This window comes from Perissodus microlepis, chromosome 15, assembly GCF_051167445.1.
Source record: "Perissodus microlepis isolate ML-2025 ecotype Zambia chromosome 15, ASM5116744v1, whole genome shotgun sequence".
Classification (NCBI taxonomy): Eukaryota; Metazoa; Chordata; class Actinopteri; order Cichliformes; family Cichlidae; genus Perissodus; species Perissodus microlepis.
Genome location: NC_140475.1, coordinates 12,033,382 through 12,049,118, shown reverse-complemented (window position 1 = coordinate 12,049,118; position 15,737 = coordinate 12,033,382). Strand labels below are relative to the sequence as shown.

The following is a 15,737-nucleotide window of genomic DNA, read 5'->3' as shown; positions in this document are numbered from 1 at the left end:
AAAGGTGATTTAGGTGACTTTGAATGTGGGCTGATTGTCGAGTACTTCAGAAATTGCTGGTCACTTGAGCTACAACCATCTCTAGGATTTATAGAGACTGATCCAAAAAGAGAGAAAATATCCAGTGAGCAGGAGTTCTCTGGGTAAAAATGCCTCAGAGGAGAATGGTCAGACTGTTTTGAGCTGACAGGAAGACAACAGTAACTCAGATAATCACTTTTTTATATCCAATGTATGCAGAAGAGCATCTATGACTGCACAAAACTTTGAACCTTGAAGCAGATGGGCTACAGCAGCAGAAGAATAAGGTAAGAATAGGAAACTAAGGTTTCCGAGGCTGGTTTAATGGTGTAGGAAATGTTTTCTTGGCACAATTTAGGCCCCTTAGTTCAACCCATTTATTGTTCTGGACCATGTCCATCCTTTTATGATAACAGTGTACCCATCTTGTGATAGCCATTTCCAGCAGGATAAGACATCATGTCACAAAGCTCATATCACGTCATACTGGTTTCTTGTAGGTGGCAATGAATTCACTGAACTCAAATGACCTCCAGTGACCAGATGTCAATCCTCTTGAGCACCTTTGGGATGTGGTATATTCCTATCATGGATGTGCAGCTGACAAATCTGCAGCACCCGTGTGATGGTATCATGTCAATATGGGCCAAAATCCCAGAGGAATGTTTCAAGTACTTTGTTGTATTTTGTACTTTGTATATAGAAATGCATAGATGACTCATAAACCCTCAAACGTTACACATTTATTCATTTCATTGCCGCATTTAGGACTGCTAGTGGCAGTGGGGGCTGCAAACACATGTATTAAAATTAATTTGCTTGATCGGTCCCATACAACTGCATGTGCAATCTGAACTAAATGTATTAACTCAGGTCCACTTGAGGTAAGGCTTGGGAAAGAGTATGTTTTGGCACATAAGATGATAATCACACTATAGTTAGAGTAAAACAAATACATATAAAAATAAAGTCTTAAACCTTTGCTCTGGTCAAAATTCGAGTTGCATGAGTAGCAACAAAATGTCAGTGCATTTTTAAGTAAATACAGTAGATAATGAGCATTGTGTATCCCATGATTATCTGGTAATAAATCTAAAATAAAAGGAAATCTAGATAAAATTTCAATGTGCTTAATTTACTTGTAAACATAAGAGTTATTTTCTTTATAACTTAGCTGATGTAGCATTAAGAGACCGATCTCAGTGGATGACTTAAAAAACCCCAACAACAAAAAACGCACCCTGCTATCGTTATCACAACTGACAGGTTTCCAGAAATTAGCTATACTGCAATCGCATTTGTGGTGCTTTATGTGAATGTGCAGTTATTTCTCTGTTTGGTTTGGAGTGTGGTATACATTTCAAGTATACAGCAGGTGGTCTCAGTGTCATTGTTTTCATAGATTTCTGTCAGTGGGCGATGTAGCTCTGCAGAGCGTCCAGGATGAACTGGAGGCTGCGTTTGTATAGAAACGAGTCCTTCCTCTCTGGTTTGCAGATGTTTAGGTGATCTACGTCCACTTCAATGAGCTCACCAATCCCGAGATCTGAAACCACAACACGATGAGACGCAAGACACTGCTTCAACTATGTGTTGTTGTTTTTTTAATATTTAAGCTGTACATTTCAGACATTACAGTATTTGGAGTTACATACTTGCTGACTGCGTTGGTACCACAAGTATCTTGATCATGGGTCCAATGTTCGTCGGTAGAGTCTCTGCAAAGCTCAGCACCTTGAAATCCTTTTCTTTGGCCAGGTTCAGGAAGTTGTCATTCAGGCTGCGCAGAGCTGGTGAATCTTAAAACACACACATCAATTCACATTAGATGCTGAAAGAGTTCCATAGACCGCAGAATTCATCATATTCACTGACCTTTACAGAGTTCTCTGACTTCTATGGAGGGGAAGAGAAGATATCTAACATTGACAGAGTACTCTGCCATGAAGGTGCCGTAGTGAGGAACACTATAAAACATAATCCCTTTGGTGTTCTGTAATAACCCATGCATGTCTGGGTCCTGTAAGGCATCCAGCAGCATTTTCTTCACAAGCAGTCCTGCAAGAGAAACCAAATGCAAGAGGATAGATTAGTAATTTATTAATTTTTTTCAAATTGGATTCAAAGGATCTGCATAAAAGTCCGACATGCTTGTGGAAGGAAAAATGTGGGAGAAATACCTCCCATACTGTGGGCTACCCAGACCACAGGCCTTTCTCCAACTCCCGCCAGCTTTAACTTCTTTAGCAGCTCCTGACTTCTGTAGGCTAGAGACTTCCTGGAGAGACAGATAGTCAACCCTTTTTAATCTGTTGGAGTAATTAATCCAAGGGTACCCGACTTTGCAAAAATATTCTATTTTACCAAGAATAGCACCTTAATCACATGTAGACATATAAAGAAACTACAGACTTATAGTTGTTTTTTTTTTTACCTCTGATTCTCAGCAGGACACTGGGCCATCCAGTCACTTAGATGACTGTCATACTCCACCGACAGCACTCTCAGATTTGGACAGTCAGCAGCCAACCATGACTGACAATAAACAGTGATAAAACAACACGGAAGAACAGTGAGATAAATCTTAAGCTGTGTGAGACCTCAGAAACACTGGAAAACACTGAAACAATCCATTAATGTAATGAGAGGAATTAGGTGCCTTTGTTACCTTTGGCCAGCACTCTGTATAGTCATCTTCACGTTTGGCTGCCTCCTCTTCCTCTAATGTATTGCGGTCCTTCTGCCTCCACGTCTTAAAAGCTGCCCCTAGAATCCCATGGATGAACAGCACGTCTGCTTTGATTGGCTGACTGGAAATTGAAAACATTGTCAAAGATGACGGTTGGGTTATAACAATAAAATAATATGACGTTAATGCATTATGTAATAACTGAATTTGTTTTCCTACTTGCTACGTGTTTGTGGGTGCAGGATATAGACGCCATCTGGGTATTTCTCTTTTACTGTCTCCCTGTCCAGGTTTGCAAGAGCGCGAGCTGCGTGAGACGCCTGCATGATGTGAGGGCACTGCATCATCTCAGCCAGGACAGACACCCAGCCTGCAAGTGTTTTATGGGTAAAGTAGGGAAAAAAAACAGGAAAGTGTGAGGAGTACGATAAAATTTATAAGTTGGGGTAGATAACTTTAAAAGTAAACACATTTTTTTGTGATGGTGAAAATCTAATCTCTAATTGAAACAAGCACAACATATATTTTAGACCTTACTTTCATAACATCTTTAGCGCACCCAGTCAGGATTACACATAATCAGAACTGTCTCCAGTTTATTCAGATTAGTTACAGACTTACCGGACTGGGCTATGGCCTGATGGGCACCTTCATTGAGAGCCAGGTTTCCGATGATGCGAACAATGTTCCTCTGAATCTTCATAGAGTCTGTTCTGAGCTGATAAACCCTCTGGAGAAGCTGTAGACCTCCGTTGGCAACTATGTGGTCACAGTGGCTCCTTACCTGCAGATCACAAAGTATTAACCACAAGGCAACATCCAGACAGCGGGCGCATAGAATTGACCTTAATACACTGCTACAATGACCGCAATGAGTAGTAAGTAAATAATCAAGCCACCGACTCCAGACTAAATCACCTTTGGATGCACAATGATGATGATTACCTTTGAGTGCTGTACCAGTGCCTGCAGACAGAAGGACTCCACCTTCTCAGAAGGAACAGAGGTGAGGCTCTGGGCATAAGGCAGCCCATTGCCACCAAAACTCCACAGACCACCCTGGAACAATGAAGCGCACGTGTTAATGACAGGATATAGAAACTAGCTTCTTCTTTTTTTCTTTGTTTTTTTTTTTATCACATCCCAGTGACTGTTTTTAGTTTTAGACCTGGCCTTGCTAATGAATGTACATGTATGTGTACATCTGTGATTGTTACCCTTTGTGCTGCCAAGGACTGAGTGCTCTCTCTCAGGGCCAGTGAGGTAAAGTACCGAACACATTTGTCCACCTCAGTTTGAGGCAGAGATGCCAAAAGCTGCCTCAGTCCGTCCTCCGCTGACAAACCCTGAGAAGATCACAGCACATCTGTGAGGTAGGCATTCAAATGGCAACTATCCTAAAAAGTAGATTTGAGTACCTCCTCCAAATCAGGCAGTGCAGGTGGGTGACGGAAAAACCTCAGGTCTACCTGAGGCGTCCGGGCCAAGCCCACTGCTGTCCGATGGTCTATAACCTGGGCTGCCGTCTGGTACTGGTAATCTGGATTATTCAAAACAGGTGTGATCTAAGACCAGAGCAAGTCTCTGTTGTGTATCAAATTAAAGTGACAGGAAACTTTTAGGGTCCGTTACCATGCCAGTGGTGATTGTCTGCAAGCTCCTGAACAGCCTCTAGTCTGATGGCTTTGTTAGCTGACTGTGTCTTCTTCAGCAGGACCCACAATGCCACCTCATGTGGGTCAGCATCCACATGACTGAAGTGCTCTAAGACACAAAATTACAGAACAAACTGACCGTCTGAACATTTACAAAATAAAAATGGAGACGTGTTCTACTAATTCCTCTAACTGGACCTTTTAGCAATTCTAACTACAACTAAAAGGTTAACTACTAGTGTCTACTGCACCACCTTTTAGATTACTACAAGAGCTAATGAGCTACAGTACAAACCTTGCAGGAGTGAAACTTGTGTCATCAATTTGGCAGCTATTAATTTGTAAAAGGTTAAAGTAAACAAAAGTGAATGTAACTTTTTGTCTGCGGATTTAAAACTACAGGTGGCTAAAAACAAAACAAAAAATCTCAGACCTGTTTATTCCACTCACTTTTACAAGATCCACACCACTGTAAAAGCTATGTGGCATTCAAAACAGGATGTGCATGTGCAAAGGCAGGTGTTTCCTTTGGTCTCTGTGTACATACGTCACATAAAATTGACTAAATGACTACAGTTTTCTGAGCATAAACACTTGCCCTGCTATTGGCAATAATACTTTTCAGTTCAAGAAATATTAGGGGCATTATCGTGTATCTGTCTATGTTATTGGTGAATTGGTGTTTGTTAGTTTCTTACCATCGAGTGATTGCAGTAAAAGCCTCGAGGATATTTCCACAAACCGTCTTGCTGCTTTATGAAGTTCCCTCCTTGCTTTGTGTGTAAGTCCTGGAAGAGATGCAGAAAAAACAACTAGCCACTACTCCCTTGACAAAATTTAGAACTGCATTTCTATAACATTATAAAGACAACAGAAACCATTTAGAAATGCTTCCCTGTAGAGGTGGCTAATTAATCAAATTTTAGTCAGATTAATTTATATTTCCATTTTTATAATAATGATTCTGTTTTTTATCTTTCATTATAAATCCATCTCATCCTTACAGCTATAGCATTTGCACCTCCCCGAAAGCCTAAACACATTCCCTGCTATACTGTTGTGTGTTAAGTTCACATGTATTTATTTTAAGTTAAAAGTGAAATTAGCGGATTATGAGTGATTACTGCTTAAAATGATCATGATCATATGATATGGCATAATCAAGCCGCTTATATTTGAGTTTATAAATTGATTGTGAAAGCTTCCACTAAAAAGGTAGAGGAAGTAAAATCACCCAACACCAAATGGCCCAAAGTCCTGGCAGGAAAGGGAAGACAGGAAGAATGAAGGCAGATGTCACTGCCCCACTGAACATAAAAAACTCAACAACACTTTCTCATACAAGAACAAAATGGGGCCACTCAGCATATTTGTCAGATAATGCCCTCCCACAGTAGGGAAGAAGGAACATGTCCAAAACCCAGTAAATTTAAATTAAAAATCTAAACAGGTCTTACTACATTTATAGGCTAGTGGAAATATATACATAATTTATACAGCAAAAGAGGTTAAAATGACAGATTTAGTACAAGAAGAAATACTGCAATGCCAAATGGGAGATGCTACATCTGACCTTGTGTATTTTCACAATAAAACGTGTAATTCGTCCCAAAATACGTCTGACACAAGATGGAGGTATGTAGAAACAGAATGTGAATATCTCGATGCAGTGAGAAAATGTAGGACTACAAACACAGTCGTACAACAGGCAAAAAGATAAAATATGAGACTCTGTGATGAATTTATAAATGTACTGTACTATGTACTATATAAAATGTACTATGTAAATATATAAAAAGATATATAATGTGTCATGTTACCCATGAGGTTGTTTAGGATAGCATTAATTACCTCCAGTTAGGTTGTCTTTTTCATCTGAAGGAGTGGCCCTCAGATAGATGTACGACTTGTTCTTCTCCTGAAGAATTGCACTAGTGTCAATGGTCACAGCCTTATCCAAGGCTATCACCTCATAAGTAATAAAAAGACAGCCCCTGCAGAAAGGAGCATGTTTAATAAGCTATGGGACAGAGATCATTCTTCTCTCACACGTTGCATAAATCATTCTTTTAATAATGTAACTTACCCAAAGACAACTGCGCCAGTTACTTTAGCAACTTTCCCTAAATGTCAGCGAAGAGGAAGATCTTTATTTTCAACGTGTTTATCGAAATTTATTGTACAACATTGCTGATTTTGTCTAATAACTTACTTAAATCTTTCCACTGAAGCACTTTCTTCACACTAGGCGGCCCAGCTGTGCTCAGCCTCCGACAACGGATCCAGCGCAGAGCGGCTGCGGACATCCTTCCCCTGTGTGCCCTCACAGATGTGCGTGTGTTAACCAGACTGCTGTCCAACCTATCTGACAAAGCCACAGACGTGAGGACAGTGTCTGATAAGGCACATAACGGTATGTCAACGCAAAAACGACCCGATAATTACATTTAATGTTATCATGTCAGTTTAAACACTTAGCAGTGCTAACATTTAACTCGTGACAGTGCTAATGGTGAACTAATCTAAAGCATTAATTTAATCAAAGACCATTAGCTAAACGTTAGCTAGCCACACAGGTGGGTGTGACTGACAGCTGGGCTAAAATTACTTGAGTAAATAACATAAACACCGGTAAGTCTCCGCCATAAAGCCAAAGCTGGCATGAACACCCAAACGTAATCCGGGTGAAGCTAAATGAAGCCTTAGCTGCCACTAACTTGGTGGAGATTAGTTAGCATTTGGCTATGACTGTTCTAGCTCTGTGCAAGGCACCCAAACGTCTAACGGAGTAACCCGGTGGACATGTAGTGGATTAATGGCCATTTCTGATAAGCGATATTACCGTATTTATTGATGGACACGTTTTAAAAGAACTACGATAACGTCCTCCAAGACTGCAGCCGGTGTACATAAACACAACATAAATTTGTCCCACAAATAATACGTCATCCACTGCAACAGTTTTTTTTAATTGACAGCTTTAGAGGTTCGGTGTGTGAACTGCAAGATTACGCAAAAACGACAGTGTAAAAAGTAAATATGTCACGGGGGAAAAGAGGAGGGGCGAGAGTAAGAGAGTCATCAAATAAAGACGGTAATACTGTTACAATGCGCTATTATAAAATCAAAAATGTTTATAGCCTTCTTGTTGCGGGAAGGATAAATTGTGGTCACATTCATGAAAATAGGGAAGTGTGGCTTCTTATTGGAGAACTGCAATTTATGGATGTGAAATTTGGCAATGAGTAAAAGCAAACTGATAAGAATAGATGGTTTAGAGGAGGGGTGTCAAATATAAGGCACAGGGGCCAGAAATAAGCTGGTGAAGACTCCAATCAGGCCTCACTGGACAGCTTTAGGAAATGCGAAGAGAGTCATAAAAGTTTGACTTTTAATATAATTTTGTATCACAGATTTATCTTTACTGCTAAATACCTCCCATGTGGCCACACCAAAGTAATTAGGTAACAGATAAAAAAAATATATCAGAAAAGTTCCTTTTCTTCACTACAGAAATTAATGGGTTTTTTTTTTTAAACAATGGATACAAATAAAGGACGTTTTCTGTGAATAAACAAAAACTTTGTGTTTTGTAATCACAGGATTGACAATAAGATACAGCTACCAGAACTTTTTCTGTAATTTTACATGTTTATTTCTTACAATTTAATTCTCATACATATAGATTTCTTTCATTCACTACAGCAGTGAATGAATCTTTATTATGTAGAAAAAAACTGAGATGTTCTGTTGAAATTGTGCTTCTTTATCAAATATTAAGATAATATTCAATAATCGAATAAACCATTATGCACGGACAGAAAGAAGAGTTTCATTGGTCGGGCCCACTTAAGATCAAAGTGTGCTGTATCTGGCTCACAGTGTAAAATGAGTTTGACCTCCTTTCTCTTTCTCAGTCAAATATGTACCAGATTTATTTAAGGTGAAAATTTGACAAAATGTTATTAGAACTAAAACCAGTAATGTCTTTTCTACAACTCTTTTCCATAAGTACAAGACAAAAAAATATATATAGGAGGACATCTGTGGGAAGGTCTGACAAAAAGAGCAAAATATATCTATCTAAACAGAAGTGTATTTTTTACATGCAGTAACATATTTGTTATTACATGTTTTTTACATTTTATTTGCATTTTTAACATATCATAAAACTTTTAAAAACTTAAACACAACTCAAAACATTGTTCTCTCTTCTCAAAACTGATTTCTTTAACCAAAACAACACACACATACCTTTACATTCCTACAGAACATCAAAAACCAAATTCAGAAATTCAGGAAACTACTATAAAAATTATTTGTGTATTTTTTGGCCATGAAGCTACATATTTAAATCCATGCAAATGTGTAAGAGTAAGTTTATTTTTTCTCATTCTGGTGAAGTGTAGGGAGTTTTGTCCAAATATAGCATTTACAGTTCTACATATATCTCAACACCAGTGTTACCTGTTTCATGTAGTATATGGCAAAACTCAGTAATTCCACCATGTAATGTTAGTACAGTGAGAAACATTGCCAAGAAAATCAGTGCAGCGATACAAAAAGGTAACAAAAGAAGTATTTATTGGTTATTATAATACAAAATGTCCCACTGAGCTGACAGCTGCACACATTTCACTGGAAATATTGGCATGGCTGAGCCTTCCTCTTCCTCCTCGTCCACGATGGCCTCCGCTGCCTGCTAGTCTTCCTCTTCTACACTTGAGGCCTCTTTTATACTCTGACACATGACTGAATTGTTCTTCTAGTTGAGTTTGAGGAGGTGCATGATGAGTGAGAGTAACTGGTAATGATTGTGTTGCCTTTTGAAGGCCAGTGTTTTGTAGGTGAAAAAAGCGTGTTAAATAATGGATTTGTGTGTCAGAAATGTGCAAAACTTGGATTTATAATGATATTTGAGTGAGACCAGTAAAATTGTGCTAAGAGTTTAGCATTTTGGAGTCATGTTTTGATATGTGAGCTTCATGTTTTTAGATTCGGTTGTATAGTTCTTTTTTGTGTGTATTAAATGTGGGAAAACTAATTAATTTAGTTTCCATAGTAGGTTTGTTTGTTTCAGTTTAGTTTTTAGTTTGCATTGTTTAAAATTTTTAAGTTTTAGGTTAGCTTTTATTATTATTTTTTCTGTCTGGTTTTAGTCAGCTGTAAATACCTTAGCGATTATGTGTTTTGCCATTACGAGTGCTGCTCGTCATTTGGTCCTGTAAAGTTTAAGAGCTCTGTAGGGATTGTGTCCTTCACCTTTCAAACTTTACTGTTGTACACAAGTTCCTTCTTCAGGAAACAACAGTTAGGACAGTAATAAAAATGACAGCACAGCTGCACTGTAAATATAGCAGTCTAACACAGCTATTACTATTATTGTATTCTGGCTTTTTTTTGCTCTAGAGTGCATTACTATGGAACAACACTATAGTCTTGAACTGTTGGTAGCTCATATTTGAGTGAGTGCTAGGTTAAACTGCATCGTAAGGTGACTACCTTGACTTTTATGAAGTGTGCTGGAGAGGTTTCATGAAAATCAACATAGTAGCAGTTCATACTACAATGGTTCAGACATTTGCTTGCCATGCAAAAGGTCACTGGTTCAGTTTTAGCTGGAGATTAAAAGCCCATTTGTGCTTGTACCAAGGGAGCAGCTGAAAGTAGCTATAGGTGGAGTGGTAACGGACAGAACCCATTACATTTTGAGATTGCTCAGTATCCTTTCTTTATACCTGTAGAGGCCTTATTGGAAGAATCATTCACTTTTTTAATATATTTTGTGTCAGCTTATGTGAAGAAATGGTTTTCCTGCCAAGTCCCTCCAGACCTGTTACAGACCAAAATGTCTGCACTGAAAAGCCTTTTTGAGTCTTGCTTTATTGCATTAACTTAAGAGCAGAGTCCAGTAAGATACATTCAAAACATACAGAACAAAAATTCTTATACCTAATGCCCACATTTTCTCACGTCACATTCGCAAGTGCTGTTCATGCAAACACATAAACAAAATCATCTTGAATATGTGATTCAGAAAATAAAAAAACATCAGGTCCATTTAACCAAGTTTTCATCATGAATTTGATAAAACATCAAATAGTCTAATGCACTTTATTAACTACAGGCTTACACACACTTTTTATTTATCTTTTAAGCTTCACATGTACAATCATTACATCTTTTCTTGCATAGTTATTATACGACCTGCACGGAGAAAGCATATGTCTTGCCTTACATTATAAATAATCACCATTGACAGGATGCAACACCATTCAAATGACTTTTTACAATTTGTTTTTTTGTATAAAAGTATCTAATGATGAAAGGCACATATGTTTATAAATATATAGCAGATTTGCTAAAAAATTATGTAATTTCAGGAAGTTATTGTGTTAAGCAGGGCACTTAGCTGAGCTTGGCCTCTTTGTTTTCTCCACTCCAGCTCCACCTGATCATAAAAATCATTATAGATTTAGTCCAGTTTGGGAATCCGTTCATCTCCCAATTAGTATCAGCCAGTGGTGCTTTCACTCCTCTTAGGTTCGGGTTTCCTGATAAGCTCTGATTATGCTCTCATAAGCTGGAGGTGGGGTCTGCGTAGCATGAAGACCTCTGACACTGTTCCCCCAAAATGACTCTGGTCTTGGTGGGGTGGCAGCTGGCTGGGCTACGCTTTGAGCTGATCCAGTTGATGTAGTCAGAGGTGGTGTACGTGGCAGTGTGGTTTGGCTCCCCTCCTCTGCCTCTCTTGCAATTTGGCTGCACTGGAGGAGCGGGTGGAAGGTGGAGCCCCTGAAGCTGGATTTATGCGCCATTGCGTCAAAGTGATCTGGAGAGGAGGTCTGGCGGTGAAAGGTGAAAGCAGCTGTCACTAAGCTGTTGTTGCTTCGCCGGTCATAGCTGCTGCTGCGGTTAAAGCCTGGACGATGGCGGGAAGAAGTGTGCGAGCGGCGATGCGGGCGGCGGGTGATGCTGGCAGAGCCTGCTTTGTGTCGGGAAAACCAAGTAAGCATCACATAAACTAGGGCACCCAAGAGAAGGCCCACTGCCACAGAAGCACAGAAAGCTATAATCAGGTGGTCTGTGAAGAGAGAAGCATACCATTTAAAAAAAGGATCTTTATAAAATGATCTGTGCTGTAGTATCTTTTTTATATCGCAAATATTCCCATTACAAGTCTGTGAAAAAGTGTTTGCTCCCTTTCCTGCTTTCTTCTTTGTTTATATGCTTTAGATCATTAAATGAAATTGTAATATTAGACAAAGATAACCTGAGTAAGTATAAAATGCAGTTTTAAATTATGGTTTAATTTATTAAACCATCATTTTATTATTAATCAGTTAATTCATGATTCCCTGTGTGAAATCATGAATGAACAGTGATTAACCAGATTTTTTCAGAAGTTCACTTCAGTTTCACAAGCCACTCTTAGGTTTGATTACTGCCAGACCCGTTGAATCAAAGAATTACTTAAATAGAACCTGCCTGACAAAGTGAAGCAGGCTAAAAGATTTCAGAAGACAGCACATCGTGCCAAGATCTAAAGAAAGTCATTGATATCTATCAGTCTGGAAAGGGTTATAAAGCCATTTCTAAAGCTTTAAGGCTGGGAATCTAAACTTGGAACAGTGGTGAACCTTCCTATGAGTGTCCGGCCTACCGAAATTAGTCCACGCGCACATCCATAACTTATGGAAGGAGGTCAGAAAATAACCAGGACAACATCTAAAGAGCTGCAGGGTTCACATGTCTCAGTTACACTTAGAATTCATGACTTGGCAAAAATGACATCCAAGAGAGAGTTCCAAGGAGAAAACCACTGCTGACCAAAAAGAACACAAAGGCTTGTCTTGCACTGCCAAAAAACATCTTGGTGAACCCCAAGATTTCTTGAAGGCTTGAGTACCTTTACATCTGGCATAAAACTAACACAGCATTTCATAAAAAGATCACCACACCAACAGTAAAATAAAATTCTAAAGGAGAATGTCTGGCCATCAGTTCATGCCCTAAAGCTCAAGTACACTTGGGCTATGCAGCAGAACAGTGATCTAAAACACATCGGCAGGCCCACCTCTGAATAGACCAAAACAAAAATGTAGGCTTTGGAGTGGCGTGGTCAAAGTCTTGACTTAAATCCCATTGAGTCTTTTTTGACATGACCTTAAAAAGGCCATTGATGCTGGAAAATCCTCCACTGTGGCTGAATTAAAACAATTCTGCAAAGAAGAGTTTGCCAAAATTCCACCACGGTGATGTGAAAGACTGATTACCAGGTATCACAAATACTTGCTTGCAGTTCTGTGTGGCAAGTGTGGAACAACCAGTTAATATTTCTACAAATGCATATAAAATTGACTAAAAGATACATTTAGATACATTTTTTGATGCTCTCAATACAACATCAGAAATTAATTTGGATCTAAATATCCTTCTGGATCCACACAGTCAATTAATGCACAGGTTGGAGGGTTTTTCAGCCTTGGTGAAGTTATACATCCTCACTGCTCTTATGCACATGCAGTGCATCTAAATAACCTTTATGGTCTTTTTTTTTTAAATAATCCACTGTGAATGCAAGGAATTTGATGTGTGCTAGGAAGAAACTGAGAATTGCCAGACGTGTCTTGAAATATGGTGGCCCTTGACAAAATAATAATAGGCTTTCCTCTGCCTGTGTTTAACAGATTGAGCGTCTTGGAGAAAACAAACCAACTGAGTTTCATTTCCACACACGCACACACAGACAAAAAATGAAAAGCTGTTGACATATTCTTGCTCAGTGCTACTTGGCCTTGGATAAAGCCAACTGAGCATGCTTGAGAGAAGGAAGAGAATGTAGCAGATGAGACAAATACCACTGGACTTATGCCAGGAAAACAAATCGGGTTCCCCTCAATAAAATGTTCAAAAAGTTTGAACCTGCTTTGTTACTAGACCACATTTCCACAAGTTTTTTTTTTCTCTAATTTTGGAAAATGGAGGGCAGACGCTAGTAAAAAGTCATCTGGAAATGCCATAAGGGAAAACTGAAAAAAAGAAAACATCAGCAGCAAGTATGTCTGTGTAGGTTCTCAGTCATCCAGGTTATGGTAATCTAAGGAGCTTAGAAAGAAAAGTGACTGGATTGACATTAACATTGATTCAGTAGGTCACATGATAGGGTGAGGTTTCACCTTAAAACTCAGATAATGACCTACACCTTTGTTCATTTGATGAGGCACCTGATCAATAGTGGGTCAAGTACCCTCTTAAGGGAAAACTCCCACTAGGGCTTAAATACCTGGGACTCTCCACCATTTGGTTTTAGAACTGAAGAAGATTCTTGGATAAAAGGTGAAACGTCCTCAAGAAACTTAAAGAAGTCCTTTTCTTTCCACGCTCCTTAGATGAGCACCAGACAGATCGAGCATTCTTAGAAGTCTGAAAAGGTTTCTTTGAATATTCAAATTTGGATGATAAAGCTTGGTTCAAAAAGGCACCAGGCCCGCATTTTACATCTATTCCAGGAGGCGATTCAAGCTTGAATTCCTGAGGGCACCAATCAGAGCAACCACATGAAACACACCAGCTAAAAGAGAAAGAAAACTCACCAACGTCGGCAGGCTGAAGCATTTCCAGAAGGAAATTTGTGTTGTTCGCAGCCATGACTTTATCTGCTTTGTCAAAGGAGAGGAAGAGAGACTGAACCTCAGTCTGTCTGTTCCTCTCGTCTTCTCCCTTCTCTCCTGTCAATTCTTTCCTGTCCTTTTTTTTTGATGGATTTTCCTGTCTTTCTGTCCCGTCTCTTTTCCTGTTCCCCCTACTTTCTCCCTCTTCTCCTTTGCTCACTTTCCCTGTCAGTAACGTCCGACTCCCTCAAAAGGAGACTCAGCCCAGACGCTCGCAGGGCTGGCAGCTAACTCTGACAGTCAGCTTGTTTATGGAAGCGGAAAACTACACTGTCACATTTCCTGCTTTTCTGCTGGAAATTAGCAACAGGAGGGGCTTATCTACCCAGGACAGAGATCCTGGAGGTATAGAGACGGGGTGTTTCTGTAATCACTTCCCCTCTCATCATTTCCTTCAGGTTGATTAAAGTAGAAGAAGGACCACTAGCGCAGGAGTTAGTCCTTCAGCTGTTACCATATGAGAGTCTATTACAATCACAAATATTTTTCTTCCTTTCAGAAATTATAAATATTTCAATCTTTTCTTTTTTTTTCTTCCGTCACAGAGACCCCAGGCGACAAGCCATCACCTTGCACCAGAAGTTATATTTCTGGGGCTGTAAGGGGCATTGAAAGGCAAATCTCCAACTGAAAATGGTGATTGTAATTTTGCAAGTGTCTTTAACTGCAGCATTTTTATTGGTAAACTCAGTGTTTCTTCAGTGCCTCTCTCTCTATCAAAACCAAAGTTGCCTGAATTTGAGAGATTCATTAAGAAAATGTAATTTGATAAGAAAGAAGAGCTGCTCAGCTGCTCTTTTGATACACCAACATTTTTATTTCTAATTCTTTTTTACCACCTTCTCTCGACAAATCAGGATATAATGCACTGAAATGAATCTCTGTGTTTTTGATCCCACGCTAAACTAAGGAAAAAGAATTGCAGCCAAATCTGCTGCAAATTCATCAATTCAGTCAGGAAGAACGATGCCAGCAGTCACATTGGTATGCCTCTGAGGTAGACCGGCCCCTTTGCTCCAACAGCAGCTTTTTATTTTACTTCTCCGAGTTGACCCCTGATCTCAGCTTTCTCTACACATTCACTGAGTCAATGTTTTTTTAAAAAAAATACACAATTATGAGCATTTTAGTCAAAAATCTCAGAGAGTTTATTGTGTTAAGAGAGCTTTAACCTTCTTACTGGCAAAGAGAGAGTAAGGGAGAGAGACTATCCCAACCAAAGCTTGAACTTCCTTTAATTGTTGGCTCGGCTGTATGACCTGTTGAAAATAGTATGTCAGGCCATTGTTTTCTGATATAGAGAAGCTGAAGGGCAATAAACCAACATGTTGATATGTGGCGGAGACATTCTTTAAGCTTTTATAGCTTTTGTTCATGGCATTTATCAAGTGTAGTAGGGTGGAGTGGTGGGAAATAACTGTGCAGTCCTTAATGTCTTAGTAAAGAAATACACATCCAGAAGTACTTCAAAGATTTAGGTAGCAAAATAAAATGCAGATTTTACAGATTTTTAAAAATTAATATTTTATGAACCTTCGAAGCTGTGGCTTATATCAATGTGCTTTTCTGGAGCATGTATAAAATTAGTAAAATAAAAATAAACAGGTGAGAAGAAGAGAAGCAACTGGGTGATACTGTTTTGTTTTAAAGACATTGCATTGGTTAGAAATTAATGCACCAGGGAGCTACTCTCTGTGT

General features: G+C 39.1%; 2 protein-coding genes across 2 annotated transcripts; both read right to left on the bottom strand.

Annotated features, from left to right (window-relative positions):
* Positions 1-751: 751 nt before the first annotated feature.
* serac1 (serine active site containing 1) lies at positions 752-7,324 on the bottom strand. The gene is made up of 17 exons (XM_084953842.1): positions 7,208-7,324; positions 6,578-6,726; positions 6,452-6,488; positions 6,217-6,359; positions 5,064-5,153; positions 4,343-4,474; positions 4,129-4,250; positions 3,928-4,056; positions 3,656-3,769; positions 3,332-3,494; positions 2,930-3,080; positions 2,690-2,831; positions 2,456-2,556; positions 2,202-2,299; positions 1,897-2,079; positions 1,677-1,820; positions 752-1,567 (listed from the first exon to the last, which is right to left on the bottom strand). Exons 2-17 carry the CDS (start codon positions 6,669-6,671, stop codon positions 1,431-1,433), a joined length of 1,980 nt encoding a protein of 659 aa, XP_084809968.1. The 5' UTR covers positions 6,672-6,726; positions 7,208-7,324; the 3' UTR covers positions 752-1,430.
* A 2,906-nt stretch (positions 7,325-10,230) lies between these two features.
* myct1a (myc target 1a) lies at positions 10,231-14,353 on the bottom strand. The gene is made up of 2 exons (XM_084954127.1): positions 13,962-14,353; positions 10,231-11,449 (listed from the first exon to the last, which is right to left on the bottom strand). Exons 1-2 carry the CDS (start codon positions 14,014-14,016, stop codon positions 10,905-10,907), a joined length of 600 nt encoding a protein of 199 aa, XP_084810253.1. The 5' UTR covers positions 14,017-14,353; the 3' UTR covers positions 10,231-10,904.
* Between the last annotated feature and the right edge of the window lie 1,384 nt (positions 14,354-15,737).